The sequence below is a fragment of the Periplaneta americana genome, chromosome 4 (genome assembly GCF_040183065.1).
Source record: "Periplaneta americana isolate PAMFEO1 chromosome 4, P.americana_PAMFEO1_priV1, whole genome shotgun sequence".
Taxonomy (NCBI): Eukaryota; Metazoa; Arthropoda; class Insecta; order Blattodea; family Blattidae; genus Periplaneta; species Periplaneta americana.
This window is the reverse complement of record NC_091120.1, coordinates 70,033,537-70,061,369: the sequence shown is the minus strand read 5'-3', so window position 1 is coordinate 70,061,369 and position 27,833 is coordinate 70,033,537. Positions and strand designations below refer to the sequence as shown.

General features: G+C 35.1%; 2 protein-coding genes across 2 annotated transcripts in view; both read right to left on the bottom strand.

Annotated features, from left to right (window-relative positions):
* Nucleotides 1-3,087: 3,087 nt before the first annotated feature.
* The window catches only part of LOC138698921 (uncharacterized), a 42,799-nt gene continuing 18,053 nt past the window's right edge, over nucleotides 3,088-27,833 (bottom strand). The window contains exons 6-9 of the mRNA XM_069825117.1: nucleotides 26,947-27,796; nucleotides 11,098-11,143; nucleotides 5,214-5,268; nucleotides 3,088-4,335 (exon numbers count right to left, since the gene is read on the bottom strand). Coding sequence (XP_069681218.1) covers nucleotides 3,376-4,335; nucleotides 5,214-5,268; nucleotides 11,098-11,143; nucleotides 26,947-27,796 — 1,911 coding nt within the window. The 3' untranslated portion in view covers nucleotides 3,088-3,375. The remainder of the gene's footprint in view (nucleotides 4,336-5,213; nucleotides 5,269-11,097; nucleotides 11,144-26,946; nucleotides 27,797-27,833) is intronic.
* LOC138697880 (uncharacterized) lies at nucleotides 13,169-14,718 on the bottom strand. The gene is made up of 2 exons (XM_069823465.1): nucleotides 14,683-14,718; nucleotides 13,169-14,283 (listed from the first exon to the last, which is right to left on the bottom strand). The coding sequence occupies exons 1-2, from the start codon at nucleotides 14,692-14,694 to the stop codon at nucleotides 13,456-13,458; spliced, it is 840 nt and encodes a 279-aa protein (XP_069679566.1). The 5' UTR covers nucleotides 14,695-14,718; the 3' UTR covers nucleotides 13,169-13,455.

Genomic DNA, 27,833 nt, shown 5'->3' with positions numbered 1-27,833 from the left:
TATGGATGGAATGTAACTAAGAAACATCGATGTGTAAATTTCTCGCAAAAAGAAAAGTGCGAACTGTTAAATGTACTACCCTTTAAAATATATAAACACTACACAAAATCAAGGCTGATTCAGTTACTTTCAATTCTAAAAAAAAGAAGAAATGGAAATAAATTTTAAATGAATTTAATGCTAGGAATGTACGAGTAATAAAAATGAAACACTAATATCCCCCCACACCACACAAGGCAATGACGTCTATTTTACTTGCATTATTTCATAACCGAATAAAGTGAGAGATGGAATAACTTTACAAATATAGACTTACACGCGGCACATTTTAAATATTAATTATTCCGTAAAGTACACATATTTTATTACTTACGCATTTGTTTTCGTTTTTTTTCATCAATGCGAAATTCGTTGCATTATTAACAATTCCATACATATCTATTTATAAATGATCAACAATAACAGTCGTTTATATATAGCTCTGTTAAAATTCAGATACATCCAAATCTAAAAAAAAGAACTTGGAAAGAAATTGTAACTGAATTCGATGCTAGGAATATAGTTTAAAATCTATTTCCTTCCATACCACACATAGGGGACTGATACCTGATTTTCTTTGCGTTAGGTACTTCATGACCAAATGAAAATTAGAGATGAAATGAATTCACAAATATACACGGAGCACATATTACGTATTAATTATTCCGTAATGTCCAGTACAGGAGGCAACACCTCCCCTGTAATCTTATCATGTGTCGTGGCTATATCACCAATGGGTATGAAGGAGAAAAATAGGTTTTAGTCTGAGCTAAACTTCCATGTCGGTAGATTCGTATAATATTAACCAGCAAAAATCAAACCCTCTTTTTGATAGCTTATTCTTTCCCTTCTCGCACAGCTCACATTTCAAGCCTCGCCTCCTTATCTATACACATTTCTTATTACTTACGCATTAATTTTTATTTTGAATATTCGAAATCCATAAAATTAACAGCAATTTCATGAAAGTTTATTTTTAAATGATAACCAATAACGTTTGTGTTTGGGATGCAGGCTAACATTCCTCGTTACTGATATACATAACATCACTTCTATACATAATAAACTCTACAATGTTTAGATATTATTATTTAAATATAAATCATTCAAAATAGAAGAATGCCATAATGCCATTGTATACAGTTAGGGTGCATTAAAATTCTTGCCTTTTGCTTGAGAACTGATTAAATATTTAACATGAATAATTCTGATCCAGGTTCAAGGAGATTAATAGGAAAAAATTGGAGATTTAAATAATATAAACTTAGATTAAGATAGCATGAACATAGATATGCAGGAAAAAATTGGAGATTGAAATAATATGAACTTAGATTAAGGTAGCATGAACATAGATTAGAGTTTATACAGTAGAAAACTGGATTCAACTTGAGTGGGTCCACACCTGTGGAGTAACGGTCAGCGCGACTGGCGGTGAAATCAGGTGGCCCGGGTTCGAATCCCGATCGGGGCAAGTTACCTGGTTGAGGTTTTTTCCGGGGGTTTCTCTCAACCCAATATGAGTAAATGGTGGGTAACTTTCGGTGCTGGACCCCGGACTCATTTCACCGGCATTATCACCTTCATTTCATTCAGACGCTAAATAACCTAGATGATACAGCGTCGTAAAATAACCAAATAAAATAAAAAAAAACTTGAGTGGCAGCAATTTTTAACCATTAATCTCGCGGTATAAAAAATTTATACAATCTCTCCATTCGGCCTCGACAGCATAGTTAGTATAGAGCTGGCTTTCTATACTCGAGGTTGCGGGTTCGACCCCGCCCCAGATCGATGGAATTTAAGTGTGTTTAAATGCGACAGGCTCATGTCAGTAGATTTACCGGTATGTAAAAGAACTCCTACGAGACAAAATTTAGGCACACCGGCGACGCTGATATAAACTCTGCATTTGCGAGCGTCGTTAAATGAACCATAATTTAACACATTTCCTAAGAATGTCAGAAAATATTCACCGTGTAACATGGTCGGTGGGTCTATATTACTGTACACTCTTAATGAATTATGATGACGATGACGATGGAGAGTATGCGGTTGGATAACAATAATAGTACTATCAGAAAGACCAGTAGCACCAGCAGCGGCGATTGTGGTGCTGGTGCTGGTGATGGTGGTGGTGGTGGTGGTGGTGTTAGACTTCAAAGATTAGGAAGGTCTGTCCCGTCCCTCACCGTTTCGTTTAAATATAGTTAGGTTCTGGTGTCAATTTTCCTTATCTTCGTATTTATTAGGGTAGTTTGGAAATTTTATATACCGAGTCTGTTGAATCATTTTTTATTCCAATAGATTTGTTGAGGAGTGATGTTTCCCAAAATGCTCTCCTCACTGACGAATCATTTGTTACACATGGTTTTCCCCCTGTATAGTTCAGTTAAGCATGCTATGTAAAAATATTATGCATTTTTAGGCTATATCTGATAATTAATATTTCTGATGTCCAGATATTTCAATGTTTATAGGAGAACGTAATAACAACAGAGAATAATGTGGACTAGTGTATGAACTAAGAAGAGTGCCATTCGCAAGTCTTGCCTCGGTCAATGTTCTCACCCACAATATATTGTACTTTTATTAAAATGTGAGCGGATTGATATTTATCCAAAATAGGCTAAATTTTATTCACTACATGCATTTTATGTGCCGGATAATTAATTTTATATTTTTCATAAATTAATCACATTATTTTCTAAATAACTACAATTTCCTTAATCATATTCGAAAAGTAATGTTCCATCCCTACTTTTTTCGTGCATGAAGGGTTCTAACATTGAGTGAACTCTTGAATGAAGAATTGAAATGGTGAACCGCATATCCCTCACATGAGCACACAATAAGTGAAATCTTAACCATATTTTCTTAAAGTTTAATTTAAATTAGAGAAGAGACACAATTTTAATCTCCCCATTGAATTCCTGGTAAGTTGCTGAACTGCATGATTTGTATATTAATGTAAAAATCAACCAGAAATTAAATATTCACAAACAATTCACTTTTTATTTATGTAGAATGCATTCATACATGTTTGTGCAAAATATGTACAAAGTATAATTATAAATATCTTCAAATAAAACAAATTATAAAAAATGCAATCAATTATACATAATATTAACAGAGTTGTAAGCATATTTTTAATACGCTTTCATTTTTACAGTCAAGTACTTTCTTTACAGGATGTGTTTATATTGATATATTATCATTCTCATATTGTAAGATGATTCAAGAGCTTTGAAATTGATTGTAAACTTTATAAAAATCAATGTACAATTTGTCTTGTGAATTAGGATGCGTGGAAAATATGCGTGTTAGGCTACTACAAACTTAATGGTGACCGCCAAAATCAAATCCTCCATGACCGCCAAATCCATGTCCTCCCAGACCTCCACCGAGACCTCCGTCATGTCCCTTGATGAACACTGGTATCTTCTTCTCTACCACCACTGGTACCTTCACGGGGTAAGGGTGGGGTACAGGGACCTTCACTGGGTAGGGCTTGGGTACATGGACAGGGTGGGGTACAGGAACGGGGACCTTGACTGGAACTTTAACGGGGTAGGGGACTGTCTTTTCTACAGGGTAAGGTACCTTCTTCTCCACATACACGGGGTAGGGCTTAGGTACAGGGACTGGATATGGTTTATCAACGTGAACTGGAACAGGAACCTTTACAGGGACAGGGACTTTCTTCTCAACATGGACAGGATAAGGATGAGGGACAGGCACTTTAACTTCTTTGGTGATGGTGATGGCCTTCACATGAGACTCTCCGCCTCCAAGACCACTACCACCGAAAGAGTGACCTCCTGCAAGGTCACTGCCGCCAAAAGAGTGACCTCCTCCAAGGCCGCTGCCGCCGAAAGAGTGACCTCCTCCAAGGCCACTGCCGCCGAAAGAGTGACCTCCTCCAAGGCTGCTGCCGCCGAAAGAGTGACCTCCTCCAAGGCCACTGCCGCCGAAAGAATGACCTCCTCCAAGACCACTGCCGCCGAAAGAGTGACCTCCTCCAAGACCACTGCCGCCGAAAGAGTGACCTCCTCCAAGAGAGATACCTCCACCATGACCTCCAAGTGATACCCCGCCTCCGTGACCTCCTAAGGACAAACCACCGTCGTGACCACCTGACAGGCCACCTCCGTGACCTCCAAATGACAGACTTCCTCCATGTCCGAAGTCTCCTCCCCCATAACCTAGGTCATGGAGTCCTCTCTTGTCTGTCTTTTTGTCCTTCTTCTGGTCTTCAGCCAGAACTAAGGACGCTGTGGCCAAAAGTATGGTGTAAATCTGTAGAGACAAATTTACAAAGATATATTAAAATATGAGCAAGTAGGTTTTTTCTTATTATGTAACATGTATTGAAAAATGAACATGATTTGCTGTAAATATTAATGTTGTCAGAATATAGATCTTGAACTTGGTACTACTCGAATGTTCAAATAAAATAAATAAATAAATAAATAAATAAATCAATAAATGAGTAAGTAAGTAAATTAATAAATAAATACAATAACAATATTAATATACAGTAATCAGACAGTATCAAAAGGAACTGTGAGCATTTTAAAATTAATTTACCAAATTTTTATTTGTGATTATTTGATGTGACTTTTTTGTCACTTGAATTACGGAAAAATTTATTGTATAAGCTGTTTTTATTTCATTATAAATGTTCCTCTCCTGAATCTGTAAATTAAAATATAATAATTGTATAGCTCGCGCAAGAAACGAATACTGAAAACTAATGTTGGCGCTGCTGTCTGTTTTGACGTGTGTATGTAGGCACGCCGAGAGGGGAGAGGTGCGAGCCGATAGAAGTACTGTATCTTCCAAGAAGATGAACAAATGAGGACATCGTTGTGGAAATAAAGGACGTAGCAAGAGACGAATTCGAAGCTAATTAAACGCGTAACATACGTTTACGAATGAAATAATAATACCGTGCGATACAAGACACGTATTCAGAGGCAATTGAACGAACTAAAGTCGTAATGTAATTATCCCAACGCAAGAATGATTCTATCGATGTCATTTCTCTTCCGACCGTACTTTCGAATATCATTCAAGTTATCTCGTGACCTTTCCTCTCGCCCGCTTTTCCTTATCGCAGTGTTTGATTCGCATTCCTTCCGTCGGTAATCCGTGGTTGCGAGACATATACTTACGAGAAGCTTCATGGCGCCGTGTATACTAGTGGGTGAGGCACAGAGATGCTTCTGTCTGCTAGGATGCAGTAAGCGGTTTATATACTGCTATCTCCTCTCTTCCATCTAGCATTCCTGTGCTTTCTAGTCTTGGTAAACATAATCTTCTCTGGAGCAGAACATATCGCATTGAAATCGTAGGATTGACGTATCCTGATAAACTGATTGAAGCAGATACCTTTCCTTCCTTCTGTAGTGGTTTAACAATTGAAGCGGTGAGATGAATAACTATTCAAGTCCATTTACACAAGTATCGAGAAAAATGTTAAAAACAATTTTTATATTTTTTGCCTATTTATTATTTCCTGCACATAATATTTCTGGTTGTTTTCGAAATCAAGACAAAGTAGTATACCAACTGTTAAAGTCGTAACATTTGTGAAAATTTCTAAATGTAATTTCAAATTTGCAAAAAAATGAATGGCCAGAAATGGACTTAATTGATTATAGATATGACCGCTTCAATTTGGCTATGAGAGGGGGGAATGCAGTGACTTGTCTTCGTAAACACTGTTGTCCTTGTTGTTTAGTCTCTATCCCTTCAGTACTCGTGTGGATTACAATAGTAATCCATTGATATTTTATCCTGTAATACGTCACCGCCTGCAGAACTGCGTAGCTGAGCGTCAATGCAATTTCTCGTCACAATCTTAGTGAGGCATTACTGGTGTTTAGACGTATTTGTCGCAACTCTTTGCAAAGTTATACGGAGTTTTATCAAGTGATAGACAATTTTTCCGAGTGGATTACCATTGTAATCCACGCGAGTACTGACGTCATGAGATAAGCTAAATTGTTTTTATATAGTTATGAGTGATGCAATGCAGTAACTTTATGAAAAAATGTGTGACATCGTTCCATCCTCTTTGTAGTTGGCTCCAATGGGTACGGAAACTACAAACAACATTTGCAAATGGCTGGATGAAGATATGGATTATGGCATTGAAAATGAAAGTGATGATGAAAGCAACAGGAAAGTTCTTTTGAATGAAGTTCAAGATTCTAATTCAGAATCAGACAATGATGATGATGATGATCAAAGACTAATATCTATAAATGATGGAAACTGCTATACGGGTAGAAATAAGACGACGATTTGGCGGGAAGTGCCAGTAGCTCAATGTGGGAGAAGACGACCACAAAATATAGGATAATGATTCATTTACTGGGCCCTAAAAGAGCTGCAAAAAATGCGCGGACACAGAGAGAGTTTTGACTGCTTTATTGATCAGACAATACTCAATGCAATTATTGTAAGGCGCACTAATATTTATGTTGAAAAAATGAAGCGTAATTACGGACGTGACAGGGATTGCAAATTAACAAATGACGTTGAAATTCTTGCATTCTTGGGTATTTTGTATTTTACTAGCGCCTTGAAATCGCAAAGATTGAACGTAAGAGAACTATGGGATAAAAATGACACAGGAATAGAGCCAATTTACCTGACTGACCTACAATAGATTCTAATTTTTGTTACGATGTCTACGCTTTGATAACATATATGACAAGCAGGAAAGGAAAGTAATTGATAAACTGGCTGCTATATGTGAAGTGTTCGAGTTATTTGTTCAGAAGTCACAAAGGTGCAACATTCCAAGCGAATATGTAACTATAGACGAGCAGTTGGTTGCTTTCAGAGGACGATGTCCCATGAAAGTGTACGTACGTACTAAACCAGCAAAATATGGGATCAAAATTTTTGGTATGGTGGATGTGAAAACATACGTATTACACTCATAACTTAGAAATGTATGCTAGTATTCAACCAGATGGTCCATTTCACCAAAGTAACAGTGCACATGCAGTGATGAAGAGGCTGGTTCATCCCATCAAAGGAACAGGAAGAAATGTGACCACCGATAATTGGTTCACGAGCATACCTCTGTGTTTAGATCTTCTAGAAAATGACAAAATTACACTTGTAGGAAACTTGAAAAAAAAACAAACAAACAAAAATAAAAGAGAAATCCCTCCTCATTTCACAACTACTCAAGACAGGCAAGTTAACAGTACATTGTTTGGATTCAATGAAAGCTGCACAATTATTTCGTATGTACCAAAGAAAAACAAAACAGTGTTAGCATTATCAACCATGCATTATGATAAGACAATGGATGAGGAAAAGGGAGGAAGCCAGAAATCTGACATTATATCATTCTATAATAGAACTAAATGTGCTGTGGATGTCCTGAAACAGTTATGCTCAGCCTATGATGTAAGCAGAAATTCACGACACTGGCCACTATTTTCTTTGACTTACTAAACATAGCAGGTGTCAATGCTCTTGTTGTTTATTCTGCAGATCAAAAAAGTTCTACGGAAAATCTTCCTAAAAACCCTTGCTGTGGACCTAATGAAGTCTCTAATTTCCGAGTGTATAATCCCCTACAGACAATTCCAATAGAAATAAAGAGAAGAGGAGAGCAACTGTTAGGCATGAAACAACACAGCCAGAAGGTATTGGCAGGTGCTACATGTGTGGTAGAACAAGAAACAAGAGCACAAGTCAATCTTGTTCCCAGTGCTTGAAGAGAATTTGTCCTACTCATTCAGATGTAATTTATTTGAACTGTATAGAAGAAATGCCTAGGCCTACTTAGATAATTGAATCAGATATATATTAGGCTATCATGTGCGTAAAGTCTGAACTGTAAAAATAGAAATGAAAGTGCATCAATATCCTTCTTACAATACACAAAAACATCTGTAAAATATTGTAAGTAAAGTGGGAATGATTGTTACATCCTTGAATTTTTTCATTGCTACACCACTGAGTGAGGTATTTAATTATCAAATATAACGTAACAAAGGTCAGCAGTAGTGAACTTGCGTTTCCTGCGGGATAGATTACATCAAGAGTTCAGGTGATCTTCAAACAGTGAGTGAGCAACAATGCTAGATTCCTACATAATTATGATGATATTGAACTAACTCATAACAGAACTATTGTGCAACAATAAATTATGACTCAAAGACAAGTCCAGTGTGGAAACATTATGAAAACATGTCACTTGACTGCAATTTGTATATTATATATTTAATTATTATTATTTATATTTAATACGTTCCGTAATGCGTAAAATAACCATTCTCATTGCTGTTATAACTGAAAAGAATATTATTTCTTAACATTTAAATCTAATCGCAATGTTTAAACCATGTCTGTAAACAAAAACAAATGTGGATTACCATTGTAATCTAGGTGAGTACTGGTGTTACCAAATTTAACGCGAGTAACGAAGGGCTAGTGGTAGCCATAGAAGCCCTTGGTTCGCGAATTTAGACCCGACCGAAGGCAATGGTTTTTTAAGGACAATAAAATTATCGTTAGTTATCAGAAAGAAAGTCCGTTATGGTTGATATGCAAAATGTTAAAGAACCTTGTCTCTGATAGAGGACTGCCGTCAAAATTTGTCATTTATTAGTCACGTTGAATTTCGATGCTGAATTATCTTACAGTAATATAATTAATTAATAAAGCACTTTTACTATGAAATACATCATAAGCATGTAATTATTAGTAGAAGTTATTCATTTATTCCAAATGCATCTTTATATATCTACCAGTCATTACAACGCCGAGGAGAGTAGTAATGAAAATTAGGTATGCAGCGAAACAATTCGTAACGGGTACTTTGCAGTAGCGGACAACATAAATTATATAGTAATTTACAAATGCTTTTATTGGAAAATAAATACTCATTAGATAACATTCTCAGTAACGAAAGACAACTTCTAAATAAAAAGGAAAACAATTTACATTTTCTCAGTAGCAGATCTAATATCACAGTGCTCTTTGTTTTATAATTCCTTACATCTTCTCGAAATACTAACTGCTGTCTTGTAGAAATGTACAGAACTTATCGATTGGAGTAGATCATATATGATGATTAGTGCAATTGGTGCTAAGAAGACAAAATCTCAGCATATTTAAGTGTGGAAAAGTGTGTTTTCTTCCTTTCTTCTTCATGTCACATCTCTTAATTTCACTGAAGAATAATCCTTATTGTGCACAAGCTATGTGTTACTTGATATATTATCTTTAAAATATTACATTATTTTATAATAAAATAACTTTTTGTGCAATGGCCCTTAACTTGCCGTTATCTGCCCGAGAATCCGAACTTATGGGAGTGTTTCATAGATGTCGCTAGTGCTGGGAAGCGTAAACCTGTTAGAACCGCTTGTACATTATAAAAACATGACTGGAGATTAATTTAGAGCCAAGTTCCGAAAATGAACTGAGATTAAGCCTTGGGGAATATCATATACGATGATCGGTTGAATTAGTTTGGTGCTAAGAAGAAAGAATCTCACCATATTTAAGTATAAAAAAGTGTTTTCTTCCTTTCTTCGTTAATAGTGGATTACTGTGACATGTGTCATCACTTTAATTTCAATGAAGAATAATCTTTAATATGCACAAGCTCTGTATTACTTAGGCCTAATATTTATCTTTAAAATATTACATTATCTTAAAATAATTGTGGAATAATTTTTTTCGTGTAACGGCAGGGCCCTTAACTTGGCTCTATCTATCCGACCGTGCCAACTCTACGAGAGTGATAAATAGATGTCGCTACTGCTGGGAAGCATAAAACCACTTAGTGCCGGTTGTATACAGAAAGATGACTGAAGATTCATTTGGAACAAAGGTCCGAAATTGAACTGAGAATACGAGTTGATCGCGTTGTACAACACTGAACTCTGTTTACATTAATCTAGTTCAAATCTGATCTGATTTGCAACACAGCCAAGCAAACGAATTACGAAAATAGTTTGCCCGTTGGATTATACGGAACAATGTAATTCAACAGACAGTAATAGTGTAGTGGCTGCAAGTAAATTATGCATGGGAATGTAACTAAGAAACATCGATGCGCAAATTTCTCGCAAAAAGAAAAGGGCGAACTGTTAGATACACGTCTCTTTAAACATTACAAAAAAACAAGGCCACTTCAGTTACTTTCAAATCTAAAGAAAAAACGTAGAAAGAAATTGTAACTGAATTCAATGCTAGGAATATACGATTAATAAAAATGAAACTTTAATATCCTCCCACACCACAAGCAGGAATGACGTCTAGTTTACTTGCTTTATTTCATAACCGAATGAACGTGAGAGATGGAATAACTTTATTTATATAGACCTACACGCGGCACATATTAAATATTAATTATTCCTTAATATGCATATTAAAATTATGTATAAAATCACAAATTAATGTAATAATTTTGCAATTTCTCTACACCTTCGATTATAATTTCTAATTTTATTTCATTTTGTTTTAACTGAAAGTAATTATTGCATAACGTATTTAGTATTGTTTACTGTCTCTTAATTAGTGTATTTATATTGTAACTATGATTCACACCTACTATTAATTCTTTAAAATTGTGTATTATCACTACATAATGTATTTCACATGTAACAAACTACAACCCTAATATACCAAAGATAAAATAGGGTTTCAATATTTGGATAACAATAATAATGTACATATTTTTTATTACTTAGTCGTTTCTTTTTTTCATAAATGTGAATTTCGTTACATTATTAACAATTCCATAGATGTCTATTTATAAATGATTAGCAATATTATATAGTTCTGTTGAAATACAGATACATCCAAATGTAAAGAAATGACGTGAAAAGAAATTGTAACTAAATTCCGTGGTAGGAATATAGTTTAAACTTTTATATACTTCCACACTACACACAGGGGACTGATACCTGATTTTCTTTGCGTTAGGTACTAAATGGCAAAATGAAAGTAAGAGATGAAATAAGTTTACAAATATACACGCAGCATACATTACGTATTACTTATTCCGTAATGTACAGCAGAGGAGGCAACACGTCTCCTGTAAACTTATCATGTGTCTTGGCTATATCACCAATGGGCATTAAGGATAAAAATAGGTTTTAGTTTGAGCTCAACTTCCATGTCGGTAGATTCGTATAGGCTAATATTAACCAGCAAAAATCAAACCCTCTTTTTGATAGCTTATACTTTCCCTTCTCGCATAACTGAAATTTCAAGTCTCGCCTCCTCATCTATACACATTTCTTATTACTTACACATTAATTTTTATTCCATAAATTCGAAATACATCAAATTAACAGCAATTTCTTGAATATTTATTTTTTAATGATAACAAATAACGGTTGTGTTTGGGATGTAGGCTAACATTCATCGTTCCTGATACCCATAAACTCACCTCTTTAAATTATAAACTCTACAACGTTTAAACATTGTTATTTAAATAGGAATCATTCAAAATTGACAGAATTCACCTCAATATTGTCATTGTATACAGTTAGGGTGCATTGAAATTATTGCCTTATGCTTGGGAACTGATTAAATATTTAACATGAATACTTCTGACCCAGGTTCGAGGAGATTAATAGGAAAACATTGGAGATTTAAATAATATGCACTCAGATTGAGATATCATTATCATAGATTAGTGTTTATGCAACAGAAAACAGGATTCAACTTGACTGTCGGGCATTTTTAACCATTAACCTCGCGGCTCAAAACATATATAAAACCAGTCCAGTCGGCCTCGATAGCGTAGTTAGTATAGCGCTGGCTTTCTATGTTCCAGGTTGCGGGTTCGACCCCGGCCGAGATCGATGGCATTTAAGTGGGTTTAAATGCGACAGGCTCATGTCAGTAGATTTACTGGTATGTAAAAAAAACTCCTGCGAGACAAAATTCAGGCACACCGGCGACGTTGTTATAAACTCTGCAGTTGCGAGCGTCGTTAAATGAACCATATTTTAACACCTGTCATAAGAATGTCAGAAACTATACAGCGCGTAACTTGGGCGGTTGGTCTATATTACTGTACACTCTTAATGAATTATGATGACGATGACGATGGAGAGTTGAACATTTGCAGTTGGATAACAATAATAGTACTATCAGAAAGAGCAGTAGCATCAGCTGCAGCGATGGTGGTGCTGGTGATTGTGGTGATGGTGGTGGTGGTGTTATACTTCAAAGATTAGGAAGGTCTGTCTCGTCTCTCATCGTTTCGTTTAAATATAGTTAGGTACTGGTGTCAATTGTCCTTATCTACTTATTTATTAGGAATGTTTGGAAATTGTATGTACCCTGTCTGTTGAGTCATTTTTTATTCTAATAGATTTGTTGAGGAGTGATGTTTTCCAAACCGCTCTGCTCACTGACGGAACATTTCTTACACATGGTTTTTCCCCAGTATATTTTAGTTAAACATACTATGTAAAAATATTATGCATTATTAGGCTATATCTGAAAACTACTATTTCTGATGCCCACATATTTCAACGTTTATAAGAAAACAAAATAATAACAGAGAATAAAGTGGAATAGTGCCTGGACTAGGAAGATTGTCATTCGCAATTCTTGTCTCATCCACAATATACTGTACAGGTATTAAAACGTGAGCTGATTGATATTTAACTCAAAATTAGGTCAAATTTTATTCACTACATGCCTTATATGTGCCGGATATTTAATTTTATGTTTTTTTTTTTAAATTAATCACATTATTTTTAAAAATTTATAGATATATATAGATTTACTTCATCATATTCGAAATGAATGTTGCTTCTCTACTTTTTTTTTAGTGCATGCAGGGTTCTAACATTGAATGAACTCTTGAAATAAAAAATTGAAATCTTGACCCGTATATTCCTCAGATGAGCACACAATAAGTAAAACCTTGGCCATAATTTCTTAAAGTTTACTTTAAATTAGAGAAGAGACTAATTTTAATCTCCCCATTGAATTCCTCGTAAATTGATGCACTGTATGATTTGTACATTGATGTAAAAATCAATCACAAATTAAATATTCACAACAATTTACTTTTTATTTATGTAGAATATTTTCATACATGTAAAAAAATATTTGTGCGGAATATGTACAAAGCATAATTATTAATATATTCAAAATCAAACAAATAATAAAAGATACAATCACTTATACATAACGTTAACAGAGTTGTAAGCATATTCTTAATACGCTTTCATTTTTAAAGACAAGTACTTTCTTCACACGATGTGTTTATAATGATATATTGTCATTCTCATATTGTAAGATGATTCAAGACCTTTGAAATTGATTGTGAAATTTATAGAAATGAATGTACAAGTTTTCTTGTGAATTAAGATGAGTGGAAAATATGGGTGTTAGGCTATTACAGGCTTAATGGTGACCGCCAAAATCAAATCCTCCATGACCGCCAAATCCATGTCCCCCCAGACCTCCATCGAGGCCTCCGTCATGTCCTTTGATGAACACTGGTACCTTCTTCTCTACCACCACTGGTACCTTCACGGGGTAAGGGTGGGGTACAGGGACCTTCACTGGGTAGGGCTTAGGTACGTGGACAGGGTGAGGTACAGGAACGGGGACCTTGACTGGAACTTTAACGGGGTAGGGGACTGTCTTTTCTACAGGGTAAGGTATCTTCTTCTCTACATATACGGGGTAGGGCTCAGGTACAGGGACTGGATATGGTTTCTCAACGTGAACTGGAACAGGGACTTTTACAGGGACCGGGACTTTCTTCTCAACATGGACAGGATACGGATAAGGGACAGGCACTTTAACTTCTTTGGTGATGGTGATGGCCTTCACATGAGATTCACCGCCTCCAAGACCACTACCGCCGAAAGAGTGACGTCCTCCAAGGCCACTGCCGCCAAAAGAGTGACCTCCTCCAAGGCCACTGCCGCCAAAAGAGTGACCTCCTCCAAGACCACTGCCGCCAAAAGAGTGACCTCCTCCCAGAGAGATACCTCCACCATGACCTCCAAGTGATAACCCACCTCCGTGACCTCCTAAGGACAAACCACCTTCGTGACCACCTGACAGTCCACCTCCGTGACCTCCAAATGACAGACTTCCTCCATGTCCGAAGTCTCCTCCCCCATAACCCAGGTCATGGATTCCTCTCTTGTCTGTCTTTTTGTCCTTCTTCTGGTCTTCAGCCAGAACTAAGGACGCTGTAGCCAAAAGTATGGTGCAAATCTGTAGAGATATATTTACAAAGATTTATTAAAATGTGAAGGCATAGGTTTTTGTTATATGATCTAACATCTATTGAAAAATGAACATGATTTGCTGTAAAAATTAATATTTCCAGAATATAGATCTTGATCTTGGTTGTCGAATGTTCAAATTAAATAAATAAATAAATAAATAAATAAATAAATAAATAAATAGATAAATTGTAAACAGACAGTATGAAAATGAAGTATGAGCATTTTGAAATTAATTCACCACATTTTTATTTGTGGTTATTTTATGACTTGTTTGTTTTGTAACTTGAATTACGGCACAATTTTTTTTTTTGTATAAGCAGTTTTTATTTCATTATAAATGTTCCTCTCCTTAATCTGTAAATTAAAATATAATATTTTTACTTACGAGAAGCTTCATGGCGCCGTGTGTAGTTGTGGGTGAGGCACAGAGATGCTTCTGTCTGCTTTGATGCAGTAAGCGGTTTATATACTGCTGTCTCCTCTCTTCCGTCTAGTATTCCTGTGCTTTCTAGTCTTAGTAAACATAATCTTCTCCGGAGCAGAACACATCGCATTGAAATCGTAGCATTGACGTATCCGGATAAACAGGTAGAAGCTGATACTTTTCCTTTTTTCTGTAGTGGTTTAACAATTGAAGCGGTGAGATCGATAACTATTCAAGTCGATTTACACAGATATCGAGAAAATGAAAAAAAAAAAAAAATATATATATATATTTTATTTATTTATTATTTCCTGCACGTAATATTTCTGGTTGTTTTCGAGATCAAGACAAAGTACTAGCCTATACCTATACTAGTCGTAACACTTGTGGAAATATCCAAAATGTAATTAAAAAAAAATGAATGGCCAGAAATTCACTTGAATGGTTATAGGTCTCACCGCTTCAATTTGGCTATGGGACTGCAGCGACGTGTCTTGATAAAGGCTGTTGTCCTCGATGTTTGCTCTCTAGTAGTAGCCATGTAAACCCTTGGTTCGCGAGTTTAGATCCGACCGAAGGCGATGGTTTTTTAAGAACAATAAATTTATCGTTAGTTATCAGGGATGAAAGCCCCTTATGATTGATATCCAAAACGTTAAAGAACTTTGTCTCTAAAGAGGACTGCCGTCATAATTCGTCATTTATTAGACACGTTGAATTTCGACGCTGAATTATCTTACAGCAATATACTTAATTAATAAAGCACTTGTATTTAGAAGTACACCATAAGCCTGCAATTATTAGTAGAAATTATTCATTTATTCCCAAAATCATATTTATATATCTACCAGTCATAACTCCGAGGATAGTACTGATGAAAATTAGGTATACAGGAAAAAAATCCTTAACGGATACTTTGCAATAGCGGACACTTATTACAAACGGACAACTTAAATTATATTGTGATTTACACATGCTTTTATTGGAATATAAATACTCAGTAGCTAATATTCTCAGTAACGAAATTAGACTTCTAAATAAACAGAAACACAGTTTACACATTTCTCAGTAGCAGATCTAATCCCACAGTGCTCTTTGTTTTATAATTCCTTACATCTTCTCGACATACCATCTGCTGTCTTAGTAGAAATGTACAGATCATATACGATGATTAGTTGAATTAGTTTGGTGCTAAGAAGACAAAATCTCAATATATTCAAGTATAAAAAAGTGTTTTCTTCTTTCCTTCAATAATTGTGTATTACTGTGACATGTCACATCAATTAATTTCAATGAAGAATAATAATTAATATGCACAACTTCTGTATTACTTAATATTTATTTTTAAAATGTTACATTATTTTAAAAAAATTGTGGAATAATTTTTTTGTGCAATGGCAGGGCCCTTAACTTGCCGCTATCTGTCCGACCGTGCCAACTCTACGAGAGCTACGTAGATGTCGCTAGTGTTGGGAAGCATAAAACCACTTAGTGCCGGTTGTATACAGAAAGATGACTGAAGATTAGTTTAGAACAAAGTTCCGAAAATGAACTGAGAGTACGACTTGATCGCGTTGTACAAGACTGAACTCTGTTTACATTAATCTAGTTCAAATGTGATCTGAGTTGCAACACAGCCAAGCAAATGAATTACGAAAATATATTGCCCGTTGGATTATACAGAACAATGTAATTCAACAGACAGTGATAGTGTAGTGCAGCTATGGGGACTATAAACAAAGTAGGGAGGGAACGCTCCTACTCACTCCACATTCGTTTGATTGACAGGCGAGGGGTAAAGCAGTTGTTTTGCTAAGTCAAGTGCAGTGGTGGATTCGACACACCTTACGCATAGGTAATTTCTCCGCTCTTATTTCTTGTTTCAAAATTTTTACAGTATTTTATTTATCGGAAGTACACGTATCATACAATAATTATGACTGCCACCTACTGTCATTAGGCAAATTATATATTTTTCAATTGTATAACCATTCCTTTATCATGTGCATAAAAAATTCTTGAACTGCCTTGTCATCGACATAATAAAGTTTTTCTTTTTTAAAGACATTAAAGAAAAAAGCAAAGCTCCATTGTCATTTAACTGCACAATATATTGAGAGATACAATGCTCAACATAATAAATTGTTTCTTTTTAAAACCAATAAAGTAACTAAGCTCCATTGTCATTTAACTTGAAAATATATCAAACACAATATAATGATCAACAAAATCAATTGTTTCTTTTTATAAATACTAGAGAAAGTAAAACAAAGCTCCACTGTCATTTAACTTTAAAACATATTAAACAAAATGTATGAGATATGAATGAAACGAAATACTACTGTAGGCTTATACTGCTGGTTTTCATTTTTTTTTATTATTGTTTGCCCTCGAAATTTCTTGTTCTTAACTAAAAAGGATAAATTTTTCTCTAAAATAGAACAACCCAACCGTAATACTGAAACTAAATGCATGTCTGTGATCCTAGACCTGGAGACACATTTGGTCATATTCATTTTGATAAGAAAAACAGCTCACAACAGTAAGTTGAGCCAAACATAGATACCATACGCATTGCAAATGTGCGCAGATTATGGAATTGCTCCTCTGGTAGGTATTTAAAGAGATCTAATTCATGTGTTTCTTAACACTTTAGTAGCGTACGCTTTTGCATCTCTGTAGTGGCTCTAATGCTTGGGTAACATCAAATACAAATGGATTATTGAACAGACACACCTCCATGTCCATTGCAGTTACTTCTGAAAATCTTTCTTGGAAAGAGAACGCATCAAGTAGGCCTAATATGCACTCAAAGTTTTAAATAAGTTCAGTTCCAGATACTTAATAAAATAATAAGTATCTAAATCCTGAAAATATCAAACATATTTTGTTTTGTATCTTTTTACAAATATCACGAAAATAGCTTTTAAAATTGTAAATAAATACTTGTAAGACCACCGAAGTCCGCTTTATGCTTCAGACCAAAGTGACGTTTAATATTGAAGAGTTTTATATGCGCAATTTTAAACCTACATATCAAGCAACAGACTTTCTTCTTTTTTAAGTAACAAAAAAATTCTTTCTGCCACTCTTCCTGAAACTGACGTCCCGAGATCGAAGCCATACCCGCCACTGAATGAAGCGTGTCTAGAGAAGCACCAGGCGGAGGAGGTAAGGCTTTGAGTGCAGTGGCCCTTCGGAGCCATTTTTCCCCATGGTTGGTGTAGTGGCTGCTAGAGACAAGTAAATTATGGATGGGAATGTAACTAGAAACATCGATGCGCAAATTTCTCGCAAAAAAGAAAAGTGCGAACTGTTAGCTATACTTCTATTTAAAATGTATAAACATTACAGAAAAACAAGACCGATTCAGTTACTTTCAAATCTTAAGAAAAAACGTGGCAAGAAATTGTAACTGAATTCATTGCTGGGAATGTACGAGTAATAAAAATGAACCTTAATATCCTCCCACACCACACACGGGAATGACGTCTATTTTACTTGCATTATTTTATAACCGAATGAAAGTGGGAGATGGAATAATTTTACAAATATAGACCTACACGCGGCACATATTAAATATTATTTATTCCGTAATGTACCCATATTTGATTACTTACTCATTTATTTTTTTCATTAATGCGAAATTCGTTATATTATTAACAATTCCATACATGTCTATTTATAAATTATAAACAATAACAGTTGTTTATATATAGTTCTGTTAAAATACAGATACTTCCAAATCTAAAAAAGGACGTGGAAAGAAATTGTAACTGAATTCGATGGTAGGAATACAGATTAAACATTTATTTCCTTCTACACCACACACAGGGGCCTGATATCTGATTTTCTTTGCGTTAGCTACTTCGTCACCAAATGAAAGTGACAGATGAAATAACTTTACAAATATACACGCAGCACATATTATGTATTAATTATTCCGTAATGTACAGTTGTCAAAAAAAAAGTGGCCGCACTCGTGAACAGCGAATATTTTCGAAGTCCACTTCGGGTCGCGGGGATGTTACACGATCCATGTGCTTGTACAAGCAGTTCCGGAACTATGAAAGTGTTCCATATCTGCGCCTCGTAGACCAGTGGTAGAGTGCTTGTTTAATGATTCAAAGGTTGTGGGTTCGGGCCTTCTTAAAGTTTTCATTTTATTTTTTAATCGTTCTTTAGCGATGTAGACTAAATGATATTCAAATTATCATTTATATTCAGTTATCGTTCTTTATGGATATCACGTTATTTATATTTTGTTATCGTTGTTTAGAGATATGAATAAAATTCAAGTCATCATTTGTATTCTGCTATCGTTTTATAACTATATGAATAATAATTATTATTGTATCTCCAATGGGGGTTAGCTCTATTTTACAAATGTATGTTAGAAATATAGTTTTATACACAAAAAAAGATAAGCATAAAGAGAAATAAAAAAGAAAATTAAATTAGCTTACGCGATGTAAACAAAACATAAACAATCCGTAAATTAGGCATTGCGATTGCAAATCAAATATCAGGTATCAATTTGAAACATACAAAAACATTAACAACACACATATGTAACACTTCTATAACACAAACATGCAGCTTTCCGTACCATACATCATAAATTAATACATAATAGTCACACAAACACAATCAAACTATAATTACGACATTGCGACGACATCCAGCACCCCATAACTGACTCACATACATAACAAATCAAGCATCCGTTACAACACATACACTTCAACATAGTAACCACACTTTTAAAAGTTACAAATTTGGCCCCAAGAAGAATTAATAGGAGACTGTTACTAATTATTATTCTTCTACAATTTCTTTAATACATCTTTAATATATCTGTGAAATTCCGATATGAATAATATTCACGTTTTTTATATTGTTATCGTTCTTTAGCGATTTAAATAATATTCAAGTTATCATTTATATTCTGTTTTCCTTCATTAGCATTATAAAATAATATTCAAGTTATTTATATTGTTATTGTTCTTTGCAATATAAATAATCTGTTTTTATGTAAGTAATTATTATAACAACAAATAACCACCTTTCTTTGTAAAACAGGTTATTTTACTTAGATAATTAAATACGTATTATATAATATCTTATATTAATTAAACAAACCTATATGTATCACTTATATTCTGTTATCGTTCTTTAGTGATACTGTATAAATAATATTCAAGTTTTTTATATTGTAATCGTTCTTTAGCGATATAAATAACATAAATTTAATATTAGGTTCGGAAAAATCCAGTTGCATAATACTGCTATTAGTTTTTCTTTTTGTATTATTACATTATACTGTCTTGAACCACAATAAAATGAAAAGGAGTAACGAGGAATTGAACCTGAGACGTTGACATCCAAATTCCGACGTTCGAACGCTGAGCTACGAGGGAAAAAGTGTGGAAACATTTTCGGAAAAATTGGCCCAATCACACTCTAAGATTTTCTGATGTTTCTTAGAAGCTAATCCAGGATGCGGGTGGAAAAGGCTAATTGAGATTTCCGCTTCCCTCATCGGGTCAAACATCCTGATAGAACTAATATTTAACCCTTGCCGTGACTTTCGGTGAAATCCGGAGGGCCCAATTAGTCAAATCCACTCTCCTCATCTCCACGCTAGGGACCCCTGAAATTTAATAAGATGCGAAAGATATAGTGGTGTGCGGAAAGTAACGGGATGTTACCGCATTTAGGCGTATCCTTCCCAAGAAAAACTGCAAGCATGAACAAAGGAAGCTTTTAATAGAAGAAGAAGGATCTTCTGCGGACCTGTGGAAAAAGAACTAAGGAAGAGAGTAGTGAAGCGTTTTGTGTGGAGTGTGGCATTGTATGGGGAAGGAACATGGGCATTACGACGAAATGAAGAGAAACGAATTGAAGCATTTGAAATGTGGATGTGGAGAAGAACGGTGCGTGTGAAGTGGACAGACAGAATAAGAAATAAAATCGTTTTTGAAAAAGTGAGTGAAGAAAGAATGATGCTGAAACTGATTAGGAAGATAAAAAGGAATTGGTTGGATCTCTCGTTGAAAAGAATAATAGACGACATTAGGATATGTGGATCATATGCGGAGACTAAGAGGAAGGCAGAAAATAGGAAAGATTGGAGATTGCTGGGTTTGCAATGAAAGACCTTCCCATGGACAGAACACTTATGGATGTATGTTCAGAATGCCTGGAATACCGTGTCTAAGAACAGTCGCTATTTGCAAAGATTAGTCGATTCCATGCCCACTCGACTGCAAGATGATCGAGATAAGAGGAAGATAGACTAAATATTGAATTGTGGCTTTTTGTTTTGTTTTTTGAACGCTTAATTGTTTGAATGTTTTAAGGCCGACGCCAGTAAACTTGTTTTGTTTATGCCACGAAAGATATTTTTATTGAGAATAAAATCTTTTTTGTTTCCATTTGCAGCCACAATATCATAATGATAAAGTCATGGCATAATAAATTAATTAACCTGACGTTAATTACTAAAATAATCGTAAAAGAGAAAGGAGCCATTTTTAGTTTGTCTCTCTCAAAAACAGAACAAAAAAGAACACAAAAAGCACGAGATTGTAGTCGAACGCAGGACCTCACGAATAAGAGGCCTGAATGCTACCATTACGCTATCGAATCACAGAGAGAATACTTCAATTATAACTGTAGATATCAGGCAACGTGGTCCAACAACATGTAACATCGCCTGTCTCCGAATTGTAGCGAAGATACCCGAAGGGAACTTTGTTTCAGGAGAGCGGCCACTTTTTCTTTTGATAACTGTACAGTAGAAGAGGGAACACCTCTCCTGTAATCTTATCATGTGTCGTGGATATACCACCAATGGGTATGAAGGAAAAAAAATGGTTTTAGTCTGAGATGAAATTCCATGTCGGTAGATTCGTATAAAGGTGCGTACACACTTAGCGAACGAACAACGAACGAATGATGAAGCAAAACTTCGTTGTTCGTTCGCTGTTTGAAGCGACGTACAAATCATCAGCAAATTGTCAGAAAACATTCACATTCGCTGATTATCCGCTATAAAGGCAGACGAAAATATAATTATAGCAAGTGCAGGCCTGTTTCATAAACACAGTAATAATATTAAGTAATAGTATTGCAGTCATGAAAACAATTTTATTAACCGACTAAATTCTGTTTCATAAACGTTTTGCACGAGTCATAAAATACGTACAGTAGCCAGATGATTTGAGGTTAAGGCTGACAAACATAACCAAGTTGGTCTGCACTCTACAGCTATTTATATTATTCTCTCTGTTAACAGTTGTTGAATGAAATAAGTTTTGAAGTACTATCTTTAATAGCAACAACAGAGTAAATCGTAATATGTGTGAAGGTTTGGGAGACAATTTATTTCAGATAAGATTGTAAATCACTGCAACTCGAAGTTATTGTTTCTGTTATTTGATTCAGTTGATTTACGAGTAAAAGAAACAATATGATAAATCTAAAATATTGTGAACAGATATTTATCATTCCTAATTGTTCACGTCTCTGCTGTTGTAAAGTTTGCAATTCCAAAAACAGTGTATCAGTGACAGAAGCGTGTGTGTGCGCACGCGTGTGTAAAACTTGGACCTCGTTATCTAAAGAAGTACCATATGAAAATGTTAAGCAGTGAAAACTTTCGATGACAATATTGTACCAGCCTTAAGGACAGTGTTAACGACAGGGTTGGTGGACCCTGCAAAGCGTCTTATGTAAGATATTTCAAGTTCCGTTATAATTCGGAATACTGCGCAAGTACTTATATAAAAAGACTTAAAAATTATTGGTGCAAGCGTAAATAAATACACATAAAAATTACTCTTTTACCAAAAATAAATAAGTAATGCAATAACGACATAAGTACTTACGCGGTGAAGTCGGTCCTAGAAAATATAGTGTTTGAGTTTGAAGGTGTGGATGTTGTAAAAGATTAATGTTATGACGAAATTAATAAAAATACTGAAATTGTCTTAATGGGTTTTTATTGCTGATTATGTTGTAAGTAGTATTTTCAAGAAGTTACCTGACTATGCAAAATGCAAATACATATGTTCTAATTAGAGATTGTGATGTGGAATTGTGGATACGGTACCTATAAATCTCGTAAGTTAATTTTAGTTTATGCCCTCAATAGGGATGGTTTAAAGTAGTCCACATATTTTGTAATAGATCTACTTGTTGATATATGTATGCAAAAGATTTTGGCTCACCAAGATCTTCACAATGTTAATTAGTGAAGAGTATATAGATTCAGGTTGTCACAAGTATACATTGAAAAAACATTTCAATAGGTACAGAAAATATTAATATTACTGTATTTTGTGATGTAGATGTCCCATAGGCATATATTTCTGAACAATTATTATAATTTAAAAAATGACGAGAAAGGAGGGAAAAACGTTAAGTTTAATCATTCAAATAACATAAAATAATGTAAAATATACAGTAATTACTTTCTAACAGTTCTATACTGTAATTGAATTTAATTTAGGTTTCATCCTTTCCAATTGTTCCTCTTTTACAATTAGATAAGATAGTTTTCAATTTCAGCCTGGTCCACCTACATTGGCGCCTATGACAGTTTGTAAGTATTTGTAAGTATGGAGAGGGACTTTGTTAGTCATTCATTTTGTCTCTTATGCTTTTTAAAATGGGGAAAAGACGTGAAAATAACTTGAAGGAACAGAGTTTTTTGCGAAAAGTTCTCGAATTGAAAGGTCAACTATTTCATTATATTCGTAACTTTCTTGCATATGGTTGTAGGATATTCGTTGTCTAAAATTTCTTGGACGTCGGACAAACACTCCCTCTTCGTCACTATTTGAGTCAGAATTATCCATTCCAAATGGTTTCATGGTTTTATCTTCAAAATCTAACCCTACATTGGCATTTACTTTTTACAAATTATTAAACTATTACTTAAAATACAGTCATGGAACTAACGTTAATATTATTAATAAATTGAATTATCTTTGCTGCTTTATGAAACACTTTAGTAATATTATTATTTATTTTAGTAATAATATGAGCGTTTACAGTAATAAATAATATTATTAAATATTACTTTTATGAAACAGAACAGTAATAATATTACTTAATGTTATTACCTTTTTAGTAATGGTATTAAATTATTACTTTTGTGAAATAAGCCCCAGGGGAAAGTTTCAGTACACGGATACCTCACTGACAATAATTATCTTAAAATATTAAAAAGAGAGATTTGTCTGTGTTTGTCGTATGCGCATCATGCTTACGAAAATACACTTTTCAATGCCAATAATTTATTTTGTGTGCACAAGGTTGGAACTTTGTTTTTCCTGGGCGTGAATTTGTCCAAAAGGAACGACATATGTTTATACGCGAACCAAGTTGACTCGTACACTTCATCACTCCCCATTCCAGAACTTTTTATGGAATTCTGTCTTTCACTCCAGAATGATGTCAGTAGGGATTCAATTTTCAATTTTCTTTTTGACTTCTGCTCCCTACAATAAACAAAAAACATATCCACTGAAAATAAATAAACAAAAATAATTTTCAAATTTTGCACGTGTTTGACTCGCCTATCTTGCAGCTAAACATCTTTCCAATAGGTTCCCAAACATCATGTTTTCTTATTTTATTGTGGTAAGTAGGATACTTGGGATTCCATGAAGTTTCCTGCTCCCTATATGCATTAATAAGATTTATAACAGCGTCTTCCGTCCACTCCAGTTTCGACATCCTGTTAGTGAAATTGAACTAAGCGCTGCGTTCTGCTACGAACTACAAGCTAGTGGCAAATCCCGTCCACAACGAATACCAACTTCCTTTGATGTACCGACAAGCGACGGATCACTTCCGAAGGCAAACCAAACGATCGGTTTGCCTTTGCTGCGACGTACACACGAACCGATTTCAATCAACGAATGCAATCGTTTGTCGTTCGTTCGTTGTTCGTTCGCTAAGTGTGTACGCACCTTAATATTAACCAGCAAAATTCAACCCCAACTTTATGATAGCTTATTCTTTCCCTTCTCTCACAACTCAGATTTCAAGTCTAGCCCCCTCATCTATACATATTTCTTATTACTTACACAATAATTTTTATTTTATAAATTCGAAATTCATTAAATTAACAACAATTTCATGCACGCTTATTTTTAAATGATAAAAAGTAACGTTCCTATTTCGGATCTAGGCTAACATTCTTCGTTACTGATATCCATAACATCACTTCCTTCGATTATAAACTCTACAATCTTTAAACATTGTTAGGCTATTTATATAGGAATCATTCAAAATAGACAGAATTCACCTCAATAATGTTATTGTATACAGTTAGGGTGTTAGGGTGCATTGTAATTCTTGCCTTATGCTAGAGAAGTGATTAAATTTTATATATGAATACTTCTGATCGAGGTTCAATGAGATTAATAGGAAAAAATTCGACATTTAAATAATATGAACTTAGATTGAGATAACATGAATATAATTAGCATTTTTACAACAGAAAACTGGACTAAACATGAGTGGCGGCCATTTTTAACCATTAATTCCGAGATTTAAAAGAGTTATACAACCTGTCCAGTCGGCATCGTCGGCATCTATGCTCGAGGTTGCGGGTGCGACCCCGGCCCAGACCGATAGCATTTAAGTGTGTTTAAATGCGAAAGGCTCATGTCAGTAGATTTACTGGTATGTAAAAAAACTCCTGCGAGACAAAATCCAGGCACACCGGCGAAGCTGATATAACCTTTGCAGTTGCGAGCGTCGTTAAATGAACCATAATTTAACACCTGTCCTAAGAATGTCAGAAAGTATTCATCGTGTAAATTGGGCGGTGGGTCTATATTACTGTACACTCTTAATGAATTATGATGACGATGACGATGGAGAGCATGAACCTTTGCAGTTGGATAGCAATAATAGTACTATCAGAAAGAGCAGTAGCATTAGCAGCAGCGATAGTGCTGGTGGTGATGGTGGTGGTGGTGGTGGTGGTGCCAGATTTCAAAGAATAGGAAGGTCTGTCCCGTCTCTCATCGTTTCTTTTAAGTATAGTTAGGTCCTGGTGTCAATTGTCCTTATCTAGGTAATCATTAGAGCTGTTTGAAAATTTAATGTACCAAATCTGTTGAATCATTCTTTTTTTTTTCGAATTGATTAGATGAGGAGTGATATGTTTCCCAAAAAGCTCTGTCCACTAATGGAACATTTGTTTCAAATGGCTTTTCCGCAGTATATTTCAGTTAACCTTTCTATGTAAAAATGTTATGCATTATTAGGTTATAACTGATAATTACTATTTCTGATGGCCCCATATTTCAACGTTTATAAGGAAGGTAATAGTAACAGATAATTAAGTGGAATAGTGCCTGGACTAAGAAGATTGCCATTCGCAAATCTTGCCTCAGTCAATGTTCTCATCCACAATATACTGTACTGGTATTAAGATGTCTGCAGATTGAAATTTAACCAAATTAGGCTAAATTTTATTCAGCACATACATTATATCTTCCAGATATTTAATTTTGTATATCTCATATATTAATCACATTATTTCCTAAAAACAATTAGAAATTTCCTTAATCATATTCGAAAAGGAATGTTGCGAACCTACTTATTTTCGTGCCTAAGGGGTTCTAAAAGTTGAATCAACTCTAGAGTGAAAAATTGAGTTTGTGAGCCGTATATCTCTCACATGAGCACACAATAAGTAATATAATAACCATAATTTCTTAAAGTTTACTTGAAATTAGAGAAGGAACACAATTTTCTACTCCCCATTGAATTCCTGGTAAATTGATACACTGTAACATTTGCATATTTATGTATAAGAAATGAAAATTAAGTAATCAAAAACAGTTCACTTTTTATTTATGTGGAATATTTTCACTCTTGTACAAAAATATTTGTGCAGAATATGTACAAACATAAATGAAATATCTTCAAAATAAAACAAATTATAAAACATATAATCAGTTATACCCTATATAACAATGTGTTGTAAGCATATTCTTAATATGCTTTCATTTTTACAGAGAAGTACTTTATTTACAGGATGCGTTTATGATTATATATTGTCATTCTCATATTGCAAGATGATTCAACAGCATTGAAATTGATTTTGATGTTTATAAAAATCAATGTACAAGTTTTCTTGTGAATTAGGATGCCTGGAAAATATGCGTGTTATTCTGTTACAGACTTAATGGTGACTGCCAAAATCAAATCCTCCATGGCCGCCAAATCCATGTCCCCCCAGACCACCACCGAGACCTCCGTCATGTCCCTTGATGAACACTGGTACCTTCTTCTCTACAACCACTGGTACCTTCACGGGGTAAGGGTGGGGTACAGGGACCTTCACTGGGTACGGTTTGGGTACGTGGACAGGGTGGGGTACAGGAACAGGGATTTTGACTGGAACTTTAACGGGGTAGGGGACTGTCTTTTCTACAGGGTAAGGTACATTCTTCTCCACATACACGGGGTAGGGCTTAGGTACAGGTACTGGATATGGTTTGTCAACGTGAACTGGAACAGGGACCTTTACAGGGACAGGAACTTTCTTCTCAACATGGACAGGATAAGGATGAGGGACAGTCACTTTAACTTCTTTGGTGACGGTGATGGACTTCACATGAGCCTCACCGCCTCCAATACCACTGCTGCCGAAAGAGTGACATCCTCCAAGACCACTGTCGCTGAAAGAGTGACCTCCTCCAAGGCCACTGCCTCCGAAAGAGTGACCTCCACTGAGGCCACTGCCGCCGAAAGAATGACCTCCTCCAAGACCACTGCTGCCGAAATAGTGACCTCCTCCTAGAGAGATATCTCCACCATGACCTCCAAGGGATAGTCCGCCTCCGTGACCTCCTAAGGACAAACCACCTTCGTGACCACCTGACAGTCCAACTCCGTGACCTCCAAATGACAGACTTCCTCCATGTCCGAAGTCTCCTCCCCCATAACCTAGGTCATGGAGTCCTCTCTTGTCTGTCTTTTTGTCCTTCTTCTGGTCTTCAGCCAGAACTAAGGACGCTGTGGCCAAAAGTATGGTGCAAATCTGTAGAGACATATTTACGAAGATATATTAAAATATG